This window comes from Quercus suber, unplaced genomic scaffold (genome assembly GCF_002906115.3).
Source record: "Quercus suber isolate HL8 unplaced genomic scaffold, Cork oak 2.0 scaffold_125, whole genome shotgun sequence".
In the NCBI taxonomy this organism is placed as follows: domain Eukaryota; kingdom Viridiplantae; phylum Streptophyta; class Magnoliopsida; order Fagales; family Fagaceae; genus Quercus; species Quercus suber.
In genome coordinates this window covers 966,533-990,322 of record NW_027069589.1, presented here as the reverse complement: position 1 = coordinate 990,322, position 23,790 = coordinate 966,533, and the positions used below count along the sequence as shown (strand labels likewise).

General features: G+C 32.1%; 3 protein-coding genes across 4 annotated transcripts; all 3 read right to left on the bottom strand.

The window, feature by feature from the left end:
• Positions 1–6,536, bottom strand: LOC112038001 (methyl jasmonate esterase 1). The gene is given in 3 exon segments (XM_065776028.1): positions 1–359; positions 1,015–1,156; positions 3,884–6,536. Coding segments are annotated over 3 exon segments (795 nt in total). The 5' UTR covers positions 4,249–6,536; the 3' UTR covers positions 1–71.
• A 3,238-nt stretch (positions 6,537–9,774) lies between these two features.
• Positions 9,775–11,612, bottom strand: LOC136068628 (F-box protein 7-like). Of its 2 annotated transcripts, none has more exons than XM_065776029.1 (3): positions 11,130–11,612; positions 10,331–10,417; positions 9,775–10,216 (listed from the first exon to the last, which is right to left on the bottom strand). In XM_065776029.1, exons 1-3 carry the CDS (start codon positions 11,137–11,139, stop codon positions 10,071–10,073), a joined length of 243 nt encoding a protein of 80 aa, XP_065632101.1. In that variant the 5' UTR covers positions 11,140–11,612; the 3' UTR covers positions 9,775–10,070. The 2 variants fall into 2 exon arrangements, with proteins under 2 accessions (XP_065632101.1, XP_065632102.1); XM_065776030.1 differs by having other exon boundaries at positions 9,775–10,202; positions 11,130–11,609.
• Positions 11,613–12,987: 1,375 nt separating this feature from the next.
• Positions 12,988–16,068, bottom strand: LOC112037995 (methylesterase 2-like). The gene is made up of 4 exons (XM_065776005.1): positions 15,940–16,068; positions 14,836–14,982; positions 14,111–14,242; positions 12,988–13,158 (listed from the first exon to the last, which is right to left on the bottom strand). The coding sequence occupies exons 1-4, from the start codon at positions 16,066–16,068 to the stop codon at positions 12,988–12,990; spliced, it is 579 nt and encodes a 192-aa protein (XP_065632077.1).
• Positions 16,069–23,790: the final 7,722 nt, after the last annotated feature.

Below are 23,790 nucleotides of genomic sequence, written 5' to 3'. Positions count from 1 at the left end.
TATCGTGAAAATATATATATATATATATATATATTCCAAAGTCCAACACGCAAATGACATAGATAAGGAATTTAAGAATATTTCTCCGCAATCTCTTGGAGACATAAGCATAGCTCCTTTGGTTTAGAAAACATGACCATGTGATCGGAACCAGTTATCACCTTCACTTCATCTGCTGGATTATTCTCGATCATCCACCTTTGAAAATCCTCCTTCATAATATTGCCTTGGTCACACACAATATAAACTTTACTAACAGACCCATATTTTTCCTTAGTGAGTTCTGATTCTTTTAACAATAATGCATCATCACCATAAAGACAATAAGGTCTCACCAATGACATGGCAAGCGTCAAATCCTAGTTCAATTTATCAACGATCATTGTTAAAGTTTTCTTTAAAAAAAAAAAAAAAAAGGATCATTGTTAAAGATTTTTTTTTTAATTTTATTTTTTAGAAATGTTAACCAATGCCCTAATGAACTATTTTAAGAAACATTTTACTAGTAGAATAATAAAACAATAAATGTTATTGACAATTTTTTAAATTTTCCATGAAAGTGGTGTCAAAACTTTTCTACTATGGTTTATTAACAATTGTCTTAAGGGTATCCGTTAATGTGACCCTTTATTTTTTAAATGCAATTTAGCTAAGTAGCTAATTGTTTAAGACATTCAACCTTTAATTATAAAGTTGTTAAACTGATGATTGCATGCCTGACTAACTTTTCTGGCTCTTTTATTTAATGTTTTCTTCCTAAAGAAAGTGTGACATTATTGAATAGACATGAATTTTTTTTTTTTTTTTTAAAAAGAGAGTTTCAACCTATGATGTCCTCTTCTAATGATAGTTTTTTATCATCAGACTAAGGCATTAATTGGTTTTTGGTATGGACAGGAATTAAACCATAAATTTCTTATTCAACCATTAGAAATTTATCATTTGAGTTAACTAGAACCCATTAAATAAATATGAAGTTAAAGAGAAGTATAAAGTGTAAATTATGTATCTTACCTCAGGTGGGGAGAACTGGTATAACTTGGTTGCCATGGACTTGTACCCTAATAGCAATGAGGTAGGTGCGTTGTTGGGCCCTCGATCGAATGTGAATTGCGAGTCCTTGAGAGGATCCAACCTTTGAGATATCTACATATACCTAAAGATATCATTAAAAGCACATTTGGGAACTAGCTAGCTAGGAACAGAGACAACAGTGACAACTAACTCAATGATGGAATTTCCTAAACATGAGAGAGGATGATTAGAAATCCATGAACTAAACACCATCAAATGCATAGTAAAACATGTAACAATTTCATTTATTTTTCAGGTGATCTTTTCATGGTATATGCCTATGACACTATCCCTCAAACCAATCTCTCTCTTGGTAAGGTCAATCTCATAGGTACATATCACCATCAAGGTCACACTCACATCACATACCTAAGCTCAATAGTATTGTCAATTGTTTGTATTGAGATCAGGTGATACAATTGCAATGAAGGGTTGAGATTGAGAGTTGGAAAAAGTAACTTTCAATTTCAACCATTAAATAATAAAAAATATTAAAAGCAAGTAAAAAGTTAAAGTTAAAAATTTAAAAATGTAAAAATTCTTGTGAAGAAATGGAGTTAATTGCATGGTTGCACCTGATCTCAACCCATAACTTTTGTGACTTGATATGTGATAAATAAACTTGGTAATCACACTGAACTAGTGGTCGACATTGAGTAAAAACTTAGGAAGCACATACATTTCATTTAGGGTGTTATATTCATGTCATATCAGTGTCGCACTAGCTATTTCATGTTACAATTTTTCAGAAATTGATCATGTCCTTATGTCATACATGTATTTGGACCTGTACCCATATCAATGTCTGTGCTTAAAAACCATCATAAAGTGGAGCATGAATTCAAGGATTGAGTTCTTATTGAACCATGCATTACCACTTTTACGAACAAGATTGAAACTTGATAAGTTCACTTTTAATTTCAACCCATGGATCAAAACTTTTTAAACCTTTTTACTTTTTTACCTCGACACATTTTTACCTCTCACATAGCTACACTATTACATTTAATCCAAATCCTTAATTCAAATCCTACTTTATGATACAAAACTCCAATTGACTTTAGTGATATTGAAATTAATGCAACGTTTGTTTCAACGCCAAATGTTCCTTGATTGGAAAATATTTTGATTTTTGGTGTTTGGTTTGTACGGAAAATTACTAATGAACCAGTTGCCAATCTCTCTACGATCTACTCATAGATTGGGAAAAAAAAATGATCACGCCAGAGGGAGAGTCTTTCTAGTCATAGATCTCACCACCACTGCTAAGCTTTGACGCCATTCAAACAATACCACCAAGACAAGAACCACTAATCTCCTCAGGTCTAGATATGCTGGATCAACAATGTGGGTTGTTTAAGTCGTGGGTCAACAATGGTTGGGAGCAACGAGTGCAACCCATAGGAGAAGTGTGGTGGTTGTGGTAGGTGGCAAATTTGAAAGAGGGGAGGGGGGAGGTCTCCTATTCAAGAGCTTTGGGGCATAAATTGTTTTACACCATTTTTAATCGTACCAAACACTTAAGAAAATGGGGAAATGTTTACAATAATCTTTTTTTTTTTTCTTTTTTTTAACGTGTGATGTAAGGAGGGTCCAAAACTTGAAACTCTTCTTGGATCATAGCAATATTTGAGGTTGTGTGTGTTTATTTATTTATTTATTTGTGCACATATTCCAAAAAAACACAGTTACAACAAATTTACATATGCAAGCTAATACATTAATCTGTCTCTCTTCTCTCGTTCTCTTCGTTAGTTTGGTCGTTCTCTCTATCTCTCTCTCTTCGTTCTCTTCGTTAGTTTTCCGGAAAATTTTATTTGAAGTGAAAATAACTACTGAAAACGTTTTCACCCGATTTTTAATTTTTCGGTCACAAATTATTTTGTTTGACCAAATTTGAAGTAACAACCAAACACACTATTTTTCGTAAAACCTTTCTGAAAAGTTTTAGAAGAAACAAACGGATTTAGATAACAATTAGTGAAAATTTGTCAATTTGACAAGTGCAAAAAAAACTGTCAATTTTTTGTATGCTAAGTATTACTTTTCGCAACTTAAACGACAAGTATTGGTTATTTTGTTTTTATAAAACATGAATTGATTGATTTAACATCATTTTAATTGATTAAAAAAAGGAAACACCATTTTAATTAAATATTTGAGAGAAAGAGAGAGAAATGTAATCAGAATATATTATTATTATTATTTTATAAAGTATTATAAATCATAATGTATTAATTTATAGAATATTCTAGTGTCCTTTTTTTGGCGTCATTTTATTTTCTCTTCCATCTAAATATAGGGTAAAAATGGAAAATCGCTTTATTCCAGACTCACAATATGTCACCTTAACATTAAAATGTTGTATTTATTTTCTGTGTTAATCTCTTACTTAATAAAGAATAGTCTCATTAAAAAAAAAAAAAAAGTCTTATCAATGAGAGTCTTTAAGGAAACAAGTTAAAAAAAAAAAAAAAATAAATGATCAATTATAAGTTATAATGCTCATTTTTTGAAAAAAAAAAAAAGAAAGAAAGAAAAAGAATGCACTTGTCATTTGTCAACAATGTATTGGGCTTATTGACTTGCATAATGCTTTTTTTTTTTTAAGTACTTGCCTTAATGTATNAGTTAAGAAGAAAGGAAAGCCTTAAGCCTGTTCAGAAAATTTTGAGTCGTGGTACAGTAAATAGTGAGTTTATTGTGAAAATAATTATTTACGCGACTACGCGGTAGAAAATCTAGGAAAGTGTTATACACCCAGATCTGATTTCTAACGATTGTTAGAGAGAGATGATGAGAGCAGTACCTCTTCTTTAATGCAAGGAAATCGAGATCAGGACCAGGCATAAGGGCGGTAGCATATACTGCAACAGAAATTTTCTCAGGGAACTTTTCCATGGCAACAGAGATACAGGATCCACCGAAGCTGTGGCCCACAAGGATGACTCTTTCCTCTGCTGGAAGAGATGCCATGAATTCCATCAAAGGCTCAAGGTAATCTGATAGTGATCTGAGCTCATGTGCTTGCGTTGGGTGAATCCCGCTCGCAGCTAGGTCCAAGGCTGTTACTTTATGACCAGCTGATTTCAGCAGGGTTACCACTTTGTACCAATTCCATGCTCCATGACAGGATCCATGAACCAGCACAAAATGCCTCTCCCTCTTCTCCATCTCCACCTTGCGTTGTGCGTGTGACTGTTGACACTTGAATAATCTTATACTTCAGAGTTTGGACACACTAGTTGGGCAAATGCGACGTGACACTGGCACCACTTGCCAAGTTCTCTAGACTTAAAAGTCATGGCTTCTAAGTTTTTTAAATGATTTATCAATTATCGTGAAAAAAAGTCATTGGCACTGGTTATTATTAAGTGAACATTTTGGATACAGCTGCGTTAAGCGATTGGTAATGAGACACGTTTTGGATACAGCTGCGCTAAGCTATTGGCAATGGGTCTCATACATTATTTACAAGACCTACAAAACTTTTTTTTCAACAAAATTTTCTTTAAAAATAAGTTCTAAAGTATTATTTACATATTTAAAAATTATTTTGCTACAGTATTTTTAATTTTCAAGAATAAGCAATATCCAAACAGACCTTAAGTGTACGTTTATATAGCATTTTACACGTCCAGCGTCCGCGGTTTTTGATAGATCTTGTGCACTGTTCACGAGACCCGCTAGTACTTTTTTTTTTCTTTAGAAAAACAACTTTAAAACTAAGTCTCACGATACTAACTACATATTTAAAAATTATTTTGTTATAGTATTTTCAATTTTCAGCAATAAGCAATATCCAAATAGACCCTAAGTGAACTTGTGATGTTAAGAATATTGCAAATTTTACTATATAAAATTTGTAAATCAATATGTTAATAATCATAATAAAGTAACTCAAATTTTCATAATTAGATGGTGATGAGTATTAGCACTTGGAATTGTTATCTAAATGTTATATGACATTACAAATTTTACTACATAATACTTATAAAGTGATTTGTCAGCGATCAATACTGTTGTTAAAATCTAACTCACATTGCATGACATTATTGGATACTTTTTCTATGGAGGTGATATTTTAAAAGGAGGAGCAAATTGTCAAAAATAAAAATGAGATGCTAAAACTTAAAACAAGACTAGAGGGTCATGACAAAATTGGCAACTCTGCGTTGCGTAAGATTCTCTCGGTTATTGGGGGCTTTCCCGTTCTTTAGCTTAATAGAGAAGCATAGAGCAAACCGAAGAGTTTTGTTTTTTGTTATTTTATCAACTTTAGAGTTAATTGATCTCCTTCTCTATAAATGGTATGTAGTAGATGTACTTGAAGCTTTTTTTTTGTCTAAGATTCCAATTTTGGATTAAAATTACAAACCTTCCTGTTAAGTACTGGAGTTTGACATGTTTAAGTGATATTAGCTACTGGGGTTCGTGGCAAGACAGTTTTTTATTATTTAAATTTTGTTTATTAATTATAATATTAGTCTAGAGATATTAGTTTTAAGATTTGCTCCTATTCTTTGATGCAATTAGTAAAAATCAACAAAGGATTGGCTATGCCCTGTCTCTATGACACTATGATGATTGCTATGAGTTATAAATTCCCAATAGTTATTGTTCACATAGAGAGTGATAAAACATTAAATATCCTTTTATTCTAGAAAATGTGATAAGTGTAAGTTTGTTGGGCATCAAGTTATGCAATCTTGGGTTTCCAAGGTACAAAAGAGACTTAATAAGGGCATTAGTTCCGGTTTCTTCAAAAAAATATTATTTTACCATCTCAAAAACTACTTTATTTATTATACCATACCATTTTATAACACGTCCAACATCCCAACTTTTATTTTCCTATTCATCTCATTAAAATAATATATATTACCTAATAAAATAATCTAATCTAATATCTCTCTCTCTCCTCCCCCATCACTTCCCTTTATCTTTTCCTCACTATCTCTCTCTTTCAACCACCTATCACCACCACCTCTGCCACAAGAAACCCATCACCACCACCATGAAAAAAAAAAAAACCCACCCCTACCGTCAGGAACAAAACCCATAAAATCCACCACCAGCTCCACCCACAAAACCAACAAAACTACCGCTAAAAAACCCACCAAACACCACAGCCACAGCCACAACCATAGCCACAATCACAGTGAGAATCAAACCCATAGGGCAAAATCAAACCCAAATCAAAACCCACCACCCCATATCTAGATGGACCAAACACTCACCAAACACTATAGCCACAACAAAAACCACCAAAAAAACCTCCACAACAACCACAAGAAACCGGCCACCATGCCACCACCAAACCTAGAAACCACACAACAACCAAACCCAGACACTAGTCACAACAACCACCAAAATAAATAAATAAATAAAAGAAAAAAAAAGAAAAAAAAAGAAAAAAGAGCACTCTCCATGCCACTCTCCATGTCAATCTTCACCACACCGATTTCAAACGCACGAGTGAGGACTGAGGCTACACTGCTACAAAGAGAGAACCAAAGAAATGTGTGTGTGTGTGTGTGTGTGTGTGTGAGAGAGAGAGAGAGAGAGAGAGAGAGAGAGAGAGAGAGAGAGAGTGATGGAGAGAGAATAAAAAATAAATAAATAAATAAAATAAAAATAAATAAAATAAAATGAAATAAAAAAAAAAAAAAAAAAGCACTCTCCATGCTGATCTTCACCATGCCGATTTCAAACGCACGAGTGAGGACTGAGGCTACACTGCTACAGAGAGAGAACCAGAGAAATGTGTGTGTGTGTGTGTCTGAGAGAGAGAGAGAGAGAGAGAGAGAGAGAGAGACATGGGAGACGGAGAGAGAGTGGGAGACAGAGTGATGGAGAGAGAATAAATTAATAAAAAGCTATACAAGCCTGCTACAGTACCATCTTACATAAGATGGTACTGTAGCAGTATTGTAAAAAAATTTACAATTGGAAACTCAGATAAAGCATGTCTTTTTTCTTTTTCTTTTTTGTATAAGGAGATAAAGCATGTCTTTTGTGCTTTGATGGTATAATATACCAACATATGCCATATGGAAGCGCGGGCATTGATGCCCTAAGAAGGTAAGAAGTTGTCCAACTTGGATATAAACCCTTTGATAAATTTGTATAGATGCCAAATAAAAAAAAAGGCTATTGTGGAACTAATAAATAAAGGGGAAGCTTATTATAATCCTTTCAGTTATTTTTAAATATTGTTCATAAGAACAAGAATGAATAGAAATAAAAACTCTTTGTGACAATAGTTGAATGATAAAGAGGGTTTAGATTCCAAGTTTAGGTGGGGTTTCCTTTACAAAATAGGTTCTTGCTTGAACCTTTTACTTATTTTTATTGGCTGAGACACTAAAACTAGTTAATTAAGGTTTTACAATTATATCATCCACAATACCATTTTAGTACCCAAAACCATAAGTCATAACCAAAAAAAAAAAAAAAAAACCAATATATCCCAATCAATTAGAACTTCTCTACTATCTCCTCCTACTAAATGCTACAAATGAACTTTTGATGAGAAAGTTTCATTATTATGTGTAACAATAATGATAGTGTAAGGGTCATATTTTTATGTAATTCACATATCTTAGGACAAAATGCACTTTACTTATAATCCAGGGTGAATGTGATTGCTAAGTAGTTGAGTTACAATTGACCCTAAACTAGGTGGAAGTTCTTTGATTTCTTCTTGATTACGATCTAGTCCAGTCTTAGGAATGTAGTGACTACATATTGATGGTAGATACTTGGAAAATGAGACTTTCTCAATTTAGAATTGTACAACCTTACTGCATTTTCTGCTTGAAACCACTCAAGCAATGAACTAAAAACAGCTACTGAAGATTTTAATCCAGATAATAAGCTTGGAGAGGGAAGATTTGGACCTGTTTATAAGGTAAGCCCCTATTCTAATCAAGTACTTCAGTGGCTGAACCTAAGCCATTGCCTTAATGCTGACTGCCTAATAGACGACAGAGCTACTCTACATTTATTGCCTAATATAAGTCAGATTCTTTCCTGTATATTTTCCCTATATTTTCTTTTTTCATTTTGTTTTGAATGTGCATGGCACTCCTTACCATAAAATCTTGTTTCTTGATCCTGTGATTGGTGAGAAACTGGCAATTGCAATTATTGTAAGGATCAAGAACCAAGATATCAAGAAAAGTTATACTAAAATAATTGAAGATTTACATTTATTGCCTAATATAAGTCAGATTCTTTCCTGTATATTTTCCCTATATTTTCTTTTTTCATTTTGTTTTGAATGTGCATGGCACTCCTTACCATAAAATCTTGTTTCTTGATCCTGTGATTGGTGAGAAACTGGCAATTGCAATTATTGTAAGGATCAAGAACCAAGATATCAAGAAAAGTTATACTAAAATAATTGAAGATTCACAACCCCATATCCATAACCATAAACTATTTCTTTTACTAAATATAATTTCCTTCACTGTTATTCTAATCTTATAGTTGACACTTCTCTCGACACTTTAATAGTTTCAATATTTATTCTCTTTCTTTCTTAAGAAGTTTTAATGTTCAAATTGATATGCGACTGTCATGGAAAGAAAAAATTTTCCTCCGATCTCATTTTTTTTTTTTTTTTTGACATCAATCACACATTAATACTTTCTATATCTATTCTTTTCCCTCTTAATTTTTTTTTTTTTCAAAATTATTAACCCTTTTGTTTATAGCATAACATAAAACACATATCTTCAATATAGAGGTAGCAAGGCAACTATCCAAAATTCCTTCGATACTAAACAACAAAACCCAAGTGAGACAAAGCAACTATCCAAAATTCCAAAAGATGTACAAATTGGTTCATAACAAGCTCGTATAATAATGGTGTCTATAACAAGACAAGACATTCAAAATAGCATTTAAAACCTTAAAATCTTAACATGATTAAGAATGGTCTAGATTTTGGAGTAAAACTTTCCTCATAAGAAGAGACAATTTTAGTGAAGGGTTCATGCCACAGTTTTCAAAGAACTACAATACGTTCATTGGTGCATTTTACCAAACACGTGGTATGCAAACACAATGCAAGCTCAAGGCCCAGTGAGTATTGTATACATCTAATGAGACATTCACATAATCTAAGTTCCTATAAGTTCAAATTTGATTACACGCGACTCAAAGAATTGTCATATAGATAGATTAAAAATTACCAATGTAACTTAGCACAACCAAAAACAAAAGAACTAAATATCATCTTCCCTAGACTTGTACTTGAATAAAAATAGCAAGAATAAATCTTAGGAGGAGTAAGAAGTAGATCTGTGAAAACGTTTCTTACCAAAATCCTTTAACCCAAAAGGGGGCCACGGGTATGTGTGAGTAATGAGAGATGAGAGACCCCTTTCTTATTATGTGAAGCTAAGTGTCCCATTTGTTAATGAAGTGAAGAGTGAAATACTACAACAAAATGTATTTCTTCACTCTATTTGGAGCTAAAACACAAGAATTTATAATAACCATTTCAAGCAACAAAATATAAATATATATATATATATATATTTTTTGGATATATTCAAAGTTATAATAACACATTCAAAGTTTTCAAATAAACTAGGAATAACACTAGAAAAACAAAAGAAATATAATATTAACCATTAAAAATATTCCAAGTCAATAAAAGCTACCAAGAAGCATATACTCTTAACATCACATCAAAAACATGATCCGATACTAATAAATTTGCCCTTAAGAATCAATCGAGCCTATGAATTGTTTCGTAACAAAATCCTCATGAGTTTCCAAATACAAAACCAATCAAAATTGATTGCTAAAACACCTAATTAAGTCAAAATTAGCTAAGATTATAGACTAGCCATACATGTTAAGTTCTATAACTAGGAACATCATTCACACACTTAATTGATACCTAATTGCCTATAGGTGTATTACCAGCACATATTAGGTTCTCTTAAAATATATGGTCATGGCCAAGGTTTAATAGCTTTCTAACCTAACATACAATACCTCAAAGAGAAGTTCATCAGGCAAACAGCGATGTAATAATGCTGACTCAACATATGGTTTGCTACTAAAACTTCCAAATGTTGCAACAGGCCTAACATTAATTCCATAGAGATCTGAAACATAAAACCTGAAACAATAAGAACTCATAAAAATATAAAATCCAAAGTACAAATTTAGATCACTGATAGCATATGTTAATAGTGATATAAACTAATAGAGTGATTGGGGATTAGTGGATTACCAAGCCAACGCCTTTTTGTTACAAAGTATTGAACTGTCATCAACCGCAAAGCAGATTCAAGTTCAGCAGGAACTGATAACGCAAAATCTGCAACGCATTATAACCAACTGAGATATATACAACCAAAAAAGGCAGGCCTTTCAAACTCAATTCTCATTCAAACCAAATTACATATTTGAATTTTATATGAAAAATGCTATGTCCACAACATGTTTACAATACTTTCACAACAAACCCTTAGTGGTATGTTGTTACCGGTGGGACAAAAAACTAATTTCAGTAATGGGTTCAAATTAAAACCAATAACAACCTGGTGAACGAAGCACTTCTCATTTTATATTTCCCATTCTATGGGAGTTGAGTAAACAAAAATTCAAACAAAAATGTGCAAACTGCAACTACCTGACTCAATAGAGGTTAGTTGGACAGAGAGGTATGTGATTCTCATTAAAATTGAAACGAAACGAAGCACAAAGATTCTAAATTTAATTTATTTTCTCATTTCTAAGCACCTAATCGCATGCTACAATAAATTCCATATCAGTATATCTCCGAAACAACCAGATAACAATTGTAGTACATGTAATGTGAATATACAACAAATACCCATAACGTAAAATATCAAAATTCAAAGAAAATTGAACAATCTAACAAATGGGCATGACGAATATTCCACAAAAATTTTATAAATTCACGCATAATTTTAGTGAATTGTCAAGGACTAAGCTTCAGGAACTTGATAATAAAATCAGTCTATTCGACAGGAAAATTAGAATAATTTAGTGAAATACTATAATACCTGAAGCCATTGAGAATGGATAAATGGGTTTTTCCTCTGAGACAATGGAAGCTCGGGTCGCTCAATTTTCTCGGGAAAATTGGGAGGAAAATGGGACGAGAAACTACGCTTTTAGTTACCAAAGACCGACTACAAAGAAGGAAACTGTCCACTGGTGGGCCCATCCTGAGGCTTGGGGCGGCGGCGGACATGCAAGGGTGAGGGAGAGAGAGAGGTGCGGCCAGGTGAAGGGGAGAGAGAGGAGAGGAGAGGCGAGGCTGAGAGAGAGAGAGAGAGAGAGAGAAAGAGAGAAAGAGAGAGAACCGAGGATGAGGAAGAGGAGCTGGGGCGCGGCGGTGGCGAGGTGAGGTAGGTGGCGGCGCGGCGTAGCAGAGAGCTGAGGGTGGAAGAGAGAGCCGAAGGTCAGAATGAGCCGGCTCAAACCCGTAACTTTTGTTTTTTATTTTGGTCCGTTATCTTTTTTACCATTTGTTTATGTCCGTTGATCTTCTTTTTTTTTTTTAACTTTTTTCTTTTGTAATCTGTACAAGTATAATATTTATACAGCTTTCCAAAAAAAAAAAAAAATATATTTTATAATATCAAAAAAAAAAAAATCCAGATTGTGTTTAGTTTTGTTGTTTAAACAACCGTTCAAATAACACGTATTTTCACAACATTTAGTTTTTTACTCACACATATTTTCATAACACTTAAATAATATTACAAGAATAACATTATCAAACAGACCCTCATATTCTAACACAGTATTCATATTCGTATACTAATGTAGTATTTAAAACTAGGTTGAAGGATTTAGTTCCTCTCCTACTTAGAGAACCATATGACATTTTCATCAACTTGAAGAGATAGAGATAATAAATACCCACAAATTTGTTAGAGATAAAGTTTGAGCTCTCCGATATGTGCAGTCAGCCGACATGTTGCATAAATATTATACTTGTACAGATTACACAATAGTTAGAAAAATTCATTACCTCTATTTCTTCTTCTTCTTCTTCTTCTTTTCTCTAGCTTCTGCATTTCTTGCTTTTCATTCAATCATCCACTTGGATATGCAGACCTTTTCTGCTCAATGATACAATGCATTCTTCCCTTTTTCCTCATTTTTAGGAAACTGTAGAAAACTAAACAGATATGTAACAGGATTTAACTGTAAACTACCTCAATTGGCTATTTCTCCTCCCATTTCTTGTTAAAAAAAATGTAATTTGCAATTCACATGGGCTCCCTAGGTGTCAAAAAAAGAAGCAATTCAGCAAATATGTGGCGGTAAATGAAGTTGAAGAAGCATGCAAATGGACACCTCATAGCGAGGTGTCATTCAAGAAAAAATCAAGTAAACTCAAGGTAGGGGAAATTAATGGAGTTTTTAAGTTTTAACACGAACAAGAAGAAAAAGAAGAAGTTGACCATGTTTCCAGACTTGTCCACATCAATGCATAATAATTTACAATAATTAATTGGCAAGCTTTTAGGAGTTTTCATCCTAGGTCTTAATCCACTATTAACTGTTTAACCAAAAAAAATCCACATATTAACTTCTTTCTTTTTACTTATCATCAACAATTTGACACTTAGGTAGGTGAGAAATTTTTTGTCAAATTTTTTGAATTGTTAGTTACATAGACTTAAAAAACGCAGCTATAGGGGTGTATCAAAATAAATTTTTTTTTGCATGAACTCGAGTTTCTAAAACTCTAGATTTATGTGGCATTTTCAGTCCAAGAACATTCGCAAAACGAGTCTTTAAGACTCGAGTTTTAATATGGATCTCGAGTTTCTAAAACTCGAGATGCTATTTTTCTTAATTCTTCAAAACTTTGCCTAACTTACTACATACTTGGCCTTTACGTTGTTAGTCTGCCATTCCCCCGGCTACCTTATCTGGAAACTCGTGTTTCGTATCTGTCATAAAGGTCACCATGAAAACCCCAACTGCTACCTTCTCTGGATACTTGTCCATGGCCAATGCCAGATTCAATCCTCCTAGACTGTGCGCAAGGTCGGCACAAAGATAATTTGAGGCCTAAAGTGAAAATTTATAGGAGCTTTTGACCTTTGAATATTCCTTAAATAATATTTAGTTATTTTTATTATATTTTTTATTTCAAATTTATACTAATTCATATTTTTTTTTTTTTTTGTGGGAAGAACTAATCATACTTATTAATATGGATAATTCATCCAAAGTGAGCTAATGATACTTACTAGTCAGTACATAGATTGTTCATTAAAGCCTTCAGTGCAAAGAGTCCAGTGAGTGCTATCCAAAAGGTGATTGAAGGGATAAAAATGGACCTTAGTGTTTTTAATTCGTGGGAAGTAAACCACGCATGCAGGACCAGAAATTCTGCAGCACATATCATGGCAAAGTTTGCCAAGTTTGTAACGACTGTTGTATATGGGTGGAAGATATCCCACCTGTTATTGCAAATCAACTGTTGTTTGATGTAGCTCATTTGAGCATTACCTCAGTTTAATGAAAGTTCAGTTATCTGATTATCAAAACAAGTTACTATATAGATTTTACAAACTAACATACCATCAATAAAAAAAAAGTTATTTAAACCATTTATTTTATTATACTGTTTAAGTAACATCGTTCATATGACCGTCACTCACTCAGTTTGTAAGATTTTTATCTTAAAATTATATTTACTTTTAGCATTAATTTTTTAACAAAAAAATAAGTAAGTATTGAATTATTTCATGTGATTAATGACATGTCAATTTTTAAGACTTTATATAATAAAATTGGTAATATATTAGCATAACTCTAATATTTTAGGCCTTGAAAAAAAAAAAAACACTTAACTCACATTTTTTTTAATTAATTAGAAAAAAAAAAAAAAAAAAAAAAAAAAAAAAAAAAAAAAAAAAACCTTACTGCCCCATATTTGGGGGCTTTTTATGATAGGGCTAGGCCATGGCCTAAATGTACTCGGCCTAGGGCCGGCCCTGTGCCCAACAAGTACTACCTTTGTATACTCATACATGGTATGAACATCTTGAATTGCCTTCATGTTGATGCCCGAAGCCGCAAGATCAAGAGCCGTAACCTGGTGGCCAACGGACCCTACCGTGGTTTGAGCTTGTACCAACTCCATGGCCTATGATATACTCCATGCACTAGAACAAAAATGCTTTTGTACTTTGGGAGCTGCCATTTTTCTTTGCGCACAATGAGAGTCAGCAAAGCTTTATGTTGCCAAAATTGACAAAGGTCATATGGAGAACGTAACTCTGGTTTCATGGTTAAATATGATGAAGGCTGTGGCGGATAAAGATGGAGAAGTCCAATAAGTCTTAACAATTCAAAAAATTTGACAAAAAANACTATATGGATTAACAAACGCCACCTATAGGGCTCCCTGAACTGGTATTGAACACTTACAAAAAATTTTTTGCAGGAAAACGCCGCGCATATAGGACTTTAAAACGTTACATAGACTTAAAAAACGCAGCTATAGGGTGGGTGATCAAAATAAATTTTTTTTGCATGAACTCGAGTTTCTAAAACTCTAGATTTATGTGGCATTTTCAGTCCAAGAACATTCGCAAAACGAGTCTTAAGACTCGAGTTTTAATATGGATCTCGAGTTTCTAAAACTCGAGATGCTGATTTTTCTTAATTCTTCAAAACTTTGCCTAACTTACTACATACTTGGCCTTTACGTTGTTAGTCTGCCATTCCCCCGGCTACCTTATCTGGAAACTCGTGTTTCGTATCTGTCATAAAGGTCACCATGAAAACCCCAACTGCTACCTTCTCTGGATACTTGTCCATGGCCAATGCCAGATTCAATCCTCCTAGACTGTGCGCAAGGTCGGCACAAAGATAATTTGAGGCCTAAAGTGAAAATTTATAGGAGCTTTTGACCTTTGAATATTCCTTAAATAATATTTAGTTATTTTTATTATATTTTTATATTTCAAATTTTTACTAATTCATATTTTTTTTTTTTTTTGTGGGAAGAACTAATTCATACTTATTAATATGGATAATTCATCCAAAGTGAGCTAATGATACTTACTAGTCAGTACATAGATTGTTCATTAAAGCCTTCAGTGCAAAGAGTCCAGTGAGTGCTATCCAAAAGGTGATTGAAGGGATAAAAATGGACCTTAGTGTTTTTAATTCGTGGGAAGTAAACCACGCATGCAGGACCAGAAATTCTGCAGCACATATCATTGCAAAGTTTGCCAAGTTTGTAACGACTGTTGTATATGGGTGGAAGATATCCCACCTGTTATTGCAAATCAACTGTTGTTTGATGTAGCTCATTTGAGCATTACCTCAGTTTAATGAAAGTTCAGTTATCTTGATTATCAAAACAAGTTACTATAATAGATTTACAAACTAACATACCATCAATAAAAAAAAAGTTATTTAAACATTTATTTATTATACTGTTTAAGTAACATCGTTCATATGTACCGTCACTCACTCAGTTTGTAAGATTTTTATCTTAAAATTATATTTTACTTTTAGCATTAATTTTTTAACAAAAAAATAAGTAAGTATTTGAATTATTTCATGTGATTAATGACATGTCAAATTTTTAAGACTTTATATAATAAAATTGGTAATATATTAGCATAACTCTAATATTTTAGGCCTGAAAAAAAAAAAAAACACTTAACTCACATTTTTTTTAATTAATTAGAAAAAAAAAAAAAAAAAAAAAAAAAAAAAAAAAAAAAAAACCTTACTGCCCCCATATTTGGGGGCTTTTTATGATAGGGGGCTAGGCCATGGCCTAAATGTACTCGGCCTAGGGCCGGCCCTGTGCCCAACAAGTACTACCTTTGTATACTCATACATGGTATGAACATCTTGAATTGCCTTCATGTTGATGCCCGAAGCCGCAAGATCAAGAGCCGTAACCTGGTGGCCAACGGACCCTACCGTGGTTTGAGCTTGTACCAACTCCATGGCCTATGATATACTCCATGCACTAGAACAAAAATGCTTTTTGTACTTTGGAGCTGCCATTGACGTTTTTAAGCCCTATAGCGGCGTTTTTCTGCAAAAATTAAGCCCTATAATAACATTTTTAAGCCCTATAGCGGCGTTTATGGAACTTGAGTCTTTAAAACTCGATTTCCACGTGGATTTTTTCCATATCACAGTTATCTGCTTACAAATCGAGACTTAAAAACTCGATTTTTATCTTGGAACTCGAGTTTTAGACACTCGAGATGCTAGTTTTCTACATTCTTTTAGAACGTAACACCTAACTAAATTTTTTAATATTTATTGTTATTTAGAAAAAAAAAAATTCTAAGGTAGCCCTTTGCTCCTTTGGCGGAGTCAACCAAGAGGCGTGGGGCTTTTGCGTCGCGTAGTAGCCAGAACGTGACGATGTTGCGTGTCGGCTATGCTAATTTTCAGATTTTTTTTAATTTTTTTATTTTATTTTATTTTTATGTATTTCTATGTTGATTTGCGTAGCCAGAACGTGATGATGTCGCGTGATACTTTTCAGATTTTTTGTATTTGTAATTCTGGACAAAGATAACGGATAGAACATAAATTTAATATATATTTTAAAAAATAATAATAATTAATTCTTCTGTTGCCTCTTTTATATTTTCTACTAATAATATCAAAAAAATTTTAAAATAGTTTATTTTTATTAATAAGTTAACTAAATCGCTCATTAATACACCAATTTCATTCTTAGTACTCTTGCAAGTCCAAATACAAACATTTTTTTAAAAAAGTTTTTTTGGATAGTTTTAATTTATGACGTCCACTCTTAATAATTGTTTTTTTTTTTATCAAACAGTGGCATTTAATTAGTTTTTGGTATAAGCGGGGTCAAACTCTATATCTTTTATTTAATGATAAGAAACTTTATCAGTTAAATTAACTAAAATTGGTTCAACCAATTGATTTGGAATATAATATGACTCGTGTTAAGTCATTCCAACAGACCAATTAACCATTCCAAGTGAGTTTTGGGGTAAATAATTTTTTTAAAGAAAAATATTAAAGTTATTATAAATTTCTATTAACTATATAAAAAGAGCCAAAAGACTAAGAAATGGTGCTTTTAGTTTAGTCAAGTTTTGGACTCATGCTAATGCTACTAAAAAACACATTGTTTCATACTTATTCAGGAGCTTTGGTTTGGTCAATTTGGTGAGTTGACTTTATTTTATTTATTTTAAGTTTGTCAGTTTTTTAATATTTATATGCTTATATTGGTTTATGATTTTTTTTTAATATATATACGGATACAACAATTTGTTACAATTGTTGAAGTGTTAGTTCCTTATCTATTTACTATACAAAAAGAGCCAAAAGACTAAGAAATAGACTAAATAATGCTTTTGGTTTAGTCGAGTTTTAGACTCATGCTAATGCTACTAAAAAAACACATTGTTTTATACTTATTAAGGGGCTTTGGTTTAGTAAATTTTGTGAACTGGTTTTTTTTTTTTTTTTCCCAAGTCGTCAGTTTTTTTTTTTTTTTTAATTTTATATATGCTTATTTCAGTGTACAATTTTTTTTTTTTAATACGGATACAATAAATTGTCACATTGTTGAGGTGTCAGTTATTTATTTATTTATTTTTATCTATTAGCAATTGAAAAAGAGCCAAGAGGCTAAATAATAGTGTTTTTGGTTTAGTCAAGTTTTAGACTCATGGTAATGCTACTAAAAACACAATTTTTCATACTTATTCAAGGGCTTGGGTTTGGTCAATTTGGGAGTTGGGTTTTTATTTTTTTTTTTTTCAAGTATGGTAATTTATTTTCATTTTATTTTTAAATATTTATATGCTTATTTTGGTTTGAGATTTTTTTTTTTTTTTATACGGATATAACAAATTGTCACAATTGTTGAGGTTTCAAATTTTTATTTTTTTTATATCGACTAACAATATAAAACGAGTCAAGAGACTAAATAATAGTGTTTTTGATTTATTCAAGTTTTAGACTCATGCTAATGCTACTAAAAACACATTTTTCAAACTTATTCAGAGGCTTGGTTTGGTTAATTTGGTGAGTTGGCTTTTTTTTTTTTTTTTTCTTCTCTCTCTCTCTTCAAGTATGTCAATGTTATTTTTATTTTTTATAAATATTTATATGCTTATTTTGGGTAGGAGTTTTATTTTTTTTATACGTATATAACAAATTGTCACAATTGTTAAGGTGTTAGTTCTTTATCTAGTTCTATTAACTATATAAAAAGAGCCAAGAGGTTAAGATAGTGCTTTTGGTTTAGTCAAGTTTTAGTGGTGAGTAGGGTTTTTTTTTTTTTTTTTTCCTTCAAGTATATCAGTTTGTTTTTATTTTATTTTTTTAAAAGATATTTATATGCTTATTTTGGTTCAGGAGCTTTTTATTTTTTTATTTTATGGGGATATAACAAATTGTCATAATTGTTGAGGTGCTTGCTCCTTATAAGTCAAAATAAAATAAAATAAAATAATAAAACATGAGACCAGATGAACCACGGCTAAAATTAAAGATATTGTCGGAAAATTTTATGGCATAGGATTTAGTTCCTTAAATATTTGTGATAATACTTAGCATTACATGTCCGTCATGAGTTCCTCAAAAAAAGAAAAAAAAAATGTCAGTCATGAATATCATATTTTTGGGTAGTTAATAACGCTGCTTTATATTGATGGTTGATTCTTTTTTCTTTTCTTTTTATTTTTTAAGAATTATATTGATAGTTGATGAATGGTGGTTAGATCCCAATTTCTCCATAATGATCAATTGGGGCATTTATCAAACCTATCAATTTGATGAAATCAACTAAACTTAACCCAACCCAACACCTTGATCTAGTTTGAGTTGAAAATTTTTTCAGCCAATTTGATCCAATTCGACTCATCATGCATATAAGTTTAATTTATTATCCTTATATTAAAATTCGAAATTTGATTGATTTTGAAAATTTGAGAATTAGTTATGATGAATTTGGAAATTTGGAATATAATTTAATCATATTATATGAATTGTAATAATTTATTAAAAAAGTATTTAAATAATTAATGAAAAGTCAATTTTTACAAAACATAAAATATGTATGCACAACCCATCGACCTGATTGAATTGGGATTAAGTTAGTTTCTACACATGTGATGAGCTGGGTTGGATTAGGAATTTCTCAATCCCTTATCCTATTGGGTTGAAAAAAAACCCTTAAACCCAATCTATGACACCTCTAATGGTCAATAATGACACAAATTTCTCTTGAAAACATTAATTGAGATTCTTAATGCTCTATATATTTGTTTTACCGCAAAATATTTTCAAATGTAAAATATTTTACTCGTAAAATTTTTACAAATAGAACATTTTAAGTATAATATTTTCAGATGTTTTGTATGACATGTAAAATTTTTCAATCACAAACAACAAAATCGGTCGCTTGCTAAACTAATGACCTAACCACCGAATTTTTGGGAAGGTGGGGATGGGAGAGAGCCACTGTGTATTTTTTAAAATGTTTTATAAAAAATTTAAAGGTAAAACATTTTACGAATAATATTACTGTCAACGAAAAACATTTTATATTGAAACAATCGGAGAGTAAAAAACATTGTGGGGAGGCATTATTTTTTTACGCTACTCCGATGCACTTAGTGCCAAGGCCCTAGGGAGGTACTCGCCCGCCTTCAGTTGTGATGGTGGTATTTGTCAAATTAAGACATCAGAAGTTTAAACCGAAAATTGCATTTGAGCTAATTTTGTATTCTTTTTCTATGTGAAAAGTATAATGAAAGGACCCCAGCAGAAGCATGGATGGACACTCAGTTTTCTGACTATGGAAACGTCGACCAACATTTAACGTCAATAGTTTTTGGCCCCAAGTTCATGTCCTCTATAGTCTACCGATGAAGCCCAGCCGAGGTACACTTTTGACCTTCCCTCTTTCTCTCTCTAATACTGTACGGCCCCCGCATCGTATCCTACATTGGGCCTAAGTTAGAAATGTTTGAAGATTTTTGATATGTTTCAAATCTGTGTAAATTTTTCAAGGACTTTGAACTAACCGAGACTTTAGCAAGGCCAGGATCACTGTTTCTTGATGACTTGTCCAAGGCAAAGAATTTCTCAACTGAGGGATATGGGTCGGTTCTGCTAGTTTATGTTGGTTGCGATCAGGACTTAGTAATAACTGTGGAATTTCAGCAATGGTTGATTAAAAATGGAGAGCCTGAAGACTTGATGGAGATTAAAGGTGCTGATCATATGCCAATGTTTTCAAAGCCTGACGAACTTTGCCATTGTCTTCTGGAGATAGCACATAGATATGCTTAATTATTGTTTACATGCTTTAATTTTATTGATAAACTACTAAGATACCAAGTTTGAGGGATTGTTATCCACTGATAATTTGTGATACTCCATTTTAATGCCTTTGAATTTTATTTTCCCCACAAAATCAATGGTTTTGGCCGTTCTTAGTGCTTCTACTTCTTGTTTATCTTATGTTAGCTCTTTATAGAATTATTCTCTCTCACGTTGTTCGGCAAATTAGTAATGCAGTTGTTTTACTGAATATATCTTCATTTCCTGCAAAAATGAAAAATGTGATAGGTGTATATACATATATGCACGGATTTGCTGCATAGGAATATTGTTGTAGAATGTCTTAGAGCTAGGCCTATCTTATCAATTCCTCCCGTATTGTTGTAATTAACAAATAAAAAAAAATTAAAAAAAAAATATTGAGAATTTTCAAATTATAACTGAGTTAAATTTCACCTTAGAATTCCTATATTCTTAACACTCCCATAATTGATTTGAGGTTGATCAAGTTATTGTTAAGAGTAAACCAAAGACAAAGTAACTATCATTTATCTAAGAAACGATAAGTCATGACACTGAACAAAATAGTTCAAAGTAAATCGTATTGAAATTAACTTTTAAAATCTTCTTGAATTTCCTGAACAATGGACTAAAGTTCAAAATACTATTAACATAACTGAGATATTTTTTAAAATTTTTGCTCACTAAGGAAGAACTCTAGCTCAACTAGTTGCGACATTGTACTACAATCAAAATTTCCATACTTTTTATATTCAGTGTGTGTGTTTGAATCTTGATTATAAACTAGTTTATTGCTCTCTCTTTTTCCTACTAGTTACAGATCCCACTAAATTTCTTAATTATTTTATTTAATTTTTACTTTTTATCTACAATATTTTCAACAAAAAAACAAGATAAATTGTTTCCACCTGGACACTTAACGTTTACATGTTTATCTTGAGATTATTGCGGGAAACAAAAGTAAAAGAAATATAAAAGGTGATCGTGTCTTATTGTGAAAAGCGCACAAATTTTAAGACTAGTACTAACTTAATTTAGAGAAATCTTAAAAATTGTGTGAAATAACAATTGACCGTATAATTCACAGGCAGAAAATGTAATTTATCCTAATTTGTTTGAATAATACGCACTATAATTTTGATTATAGATGAATTAAGTTGGACCAAATTATTATAAAGGTTGTGAGGGTCCTTTTTTAGACAGTGTCCAGGCCCAAGTTGAAGCAAAGACCTTGGACCTTTTAGTTGTTGTTTAAAAGGACTGGACTTGGTTCACCGCAGCTAAATAGGCTGTTTACAGACCAAGTGGTGCACAGAGTAAAAATCCTACAATACGTACATACTAGCAGACAAGAATATATACGTTTTGAATAACAAGAAACTGAAAGGTTTTAGACCCCTTAACCTAATTAGATTAACTTAATTAATTAGTCAAGTGATTAACTTAGTCAAATTATGCAAATTTAGGTTAACACAATCAAACAATTATATCAAAAATATAAAACAGCGGAAAAATAAATAACACAAGATAGATGACCTAGGAAATTACATGGTAAAAATTTAAGGAGGATTTGACCTAGCTATACTCAAGGTAAACTTGAATCCACTATCTTGAAAAAATCGAAATTCATACAAAAGGACTTACAAGCTCCCCGCTTGACTTCCTAATGCTACCCACCAGTAGAACTTACTAACATGACCACGTGCAAGCTCCGAATTCGCGGACTCCTTTTTCTTGGATTCTCCACAAGATACAAGTACCCACGCTTGTTATTCTTTAAGCTCCAATGGCAGCAACTGAGTTGATCGTCAAGGTATTGAAAAATATCTTTACCTAGAAAACCTTAAATTTATGTAAAGGAAAGCTCCTCAAGGATCTCACAAGAGATTCACACAAACCGCAATATGAGCAACAAGGACTGCACTCCAAAACGTGGCTAGGGTTTTCTTTATACTAGGAGAATTAGATCTGAAATCCTAATCCTTAATGGGCTTGGGCTGAGTTGAAAATTTTGCAGAAAAAACATTCTACCCGAGATTTGATCGATCGAGCCAGGCTGAAAGTCACTAATACTTTCTGTAGCCACTTGATTCTAACTTTACATAAACGCACAACTTTGAGCAAGCCTAAACAAGACTAAATAACCTGTTTTGATCATGGTTTGCTAACATTACACATTAGAGTTCTAAATACATAAATTCCTAAATCTTTAGAACCTTACAAACTCCCCCTTTGGCAATCCGTGACAAAACACAAATTGAAAAGTTAAAAGTTTACAAGTAAAAGCCCTTTACAAAAATAATGCTCATAAACACAAATTCAATCCTAACTACTATCTATCGGTTGCAAGTATAGATAGCAGCTCAATTGAATCAATCTGTATATTCCTGAAACACTCAACAAATGCATAAACGCATGTGTGATAGAAAACAGTAAATCAACAGGTATGACATTCTTGTATGTTTCACACAACACAAAAGAAAGACATATATCAATGAATAACTCATAAATATAAAGCTTGAGATACATGTGAGGTGATATATGAATAGCAATCAATCACAAAGTCTACAAAATTCATCACATGGAATTTAAAAGAGACTACCACCTAAAGAGTTACATCATATAACTCCCACATCTCCTAGATCATAAGCTTGCAATCATGTAAGTTTCTTGAATTTTGCCTCATAATATACACACCAATTTTAAGCATTAAGCAATTAAACTGAAGCTACACCTTATGTTCTTTTTGTGTATGTACTACATTTTCTCGAGCACAGAATCTTACGATATGCACTAAGGTGTTCATGATTGGCTAGTGAACAGTGATGAGATGGTTATTTATGCTTTTCTCAAAAGGTTCAAGTCCGACAATCAAAGACACGTGACTTCAAGATCAAGACAAAGTGATAAACACCATAAACATCTTTCCCATACAACATGCACTACAAAACTTTAACTAGTCAAGTGCAATAAATAAACTCATCAAAACTAAACAAGGTGCATAAACTTGTTATGTAAAGATAATATGGCCAATCCTTGATTATAAATCCAAGATGTGAAATACAAAACACAAAAATCTTTTTGGTTTTAAAAACTATATGACCAAAAACAGAAAAGCACATATTATACTAAATGAACAATGCAAATGCAATACATGACAGTGCTTAACTAAGCTATACATGGTACACAAACAAGAAATATCAATTTCTTAATTAACCCTTGAGTACATGTACAAAATAGTACATACTCACACAAAATCAGAAATAGCTTAGCATTTATATAACACATACTATTCAAGTTTCTCCACAATATCAAACATATTCTAAATCAAGATATAGATATTATAACTCATGTAAT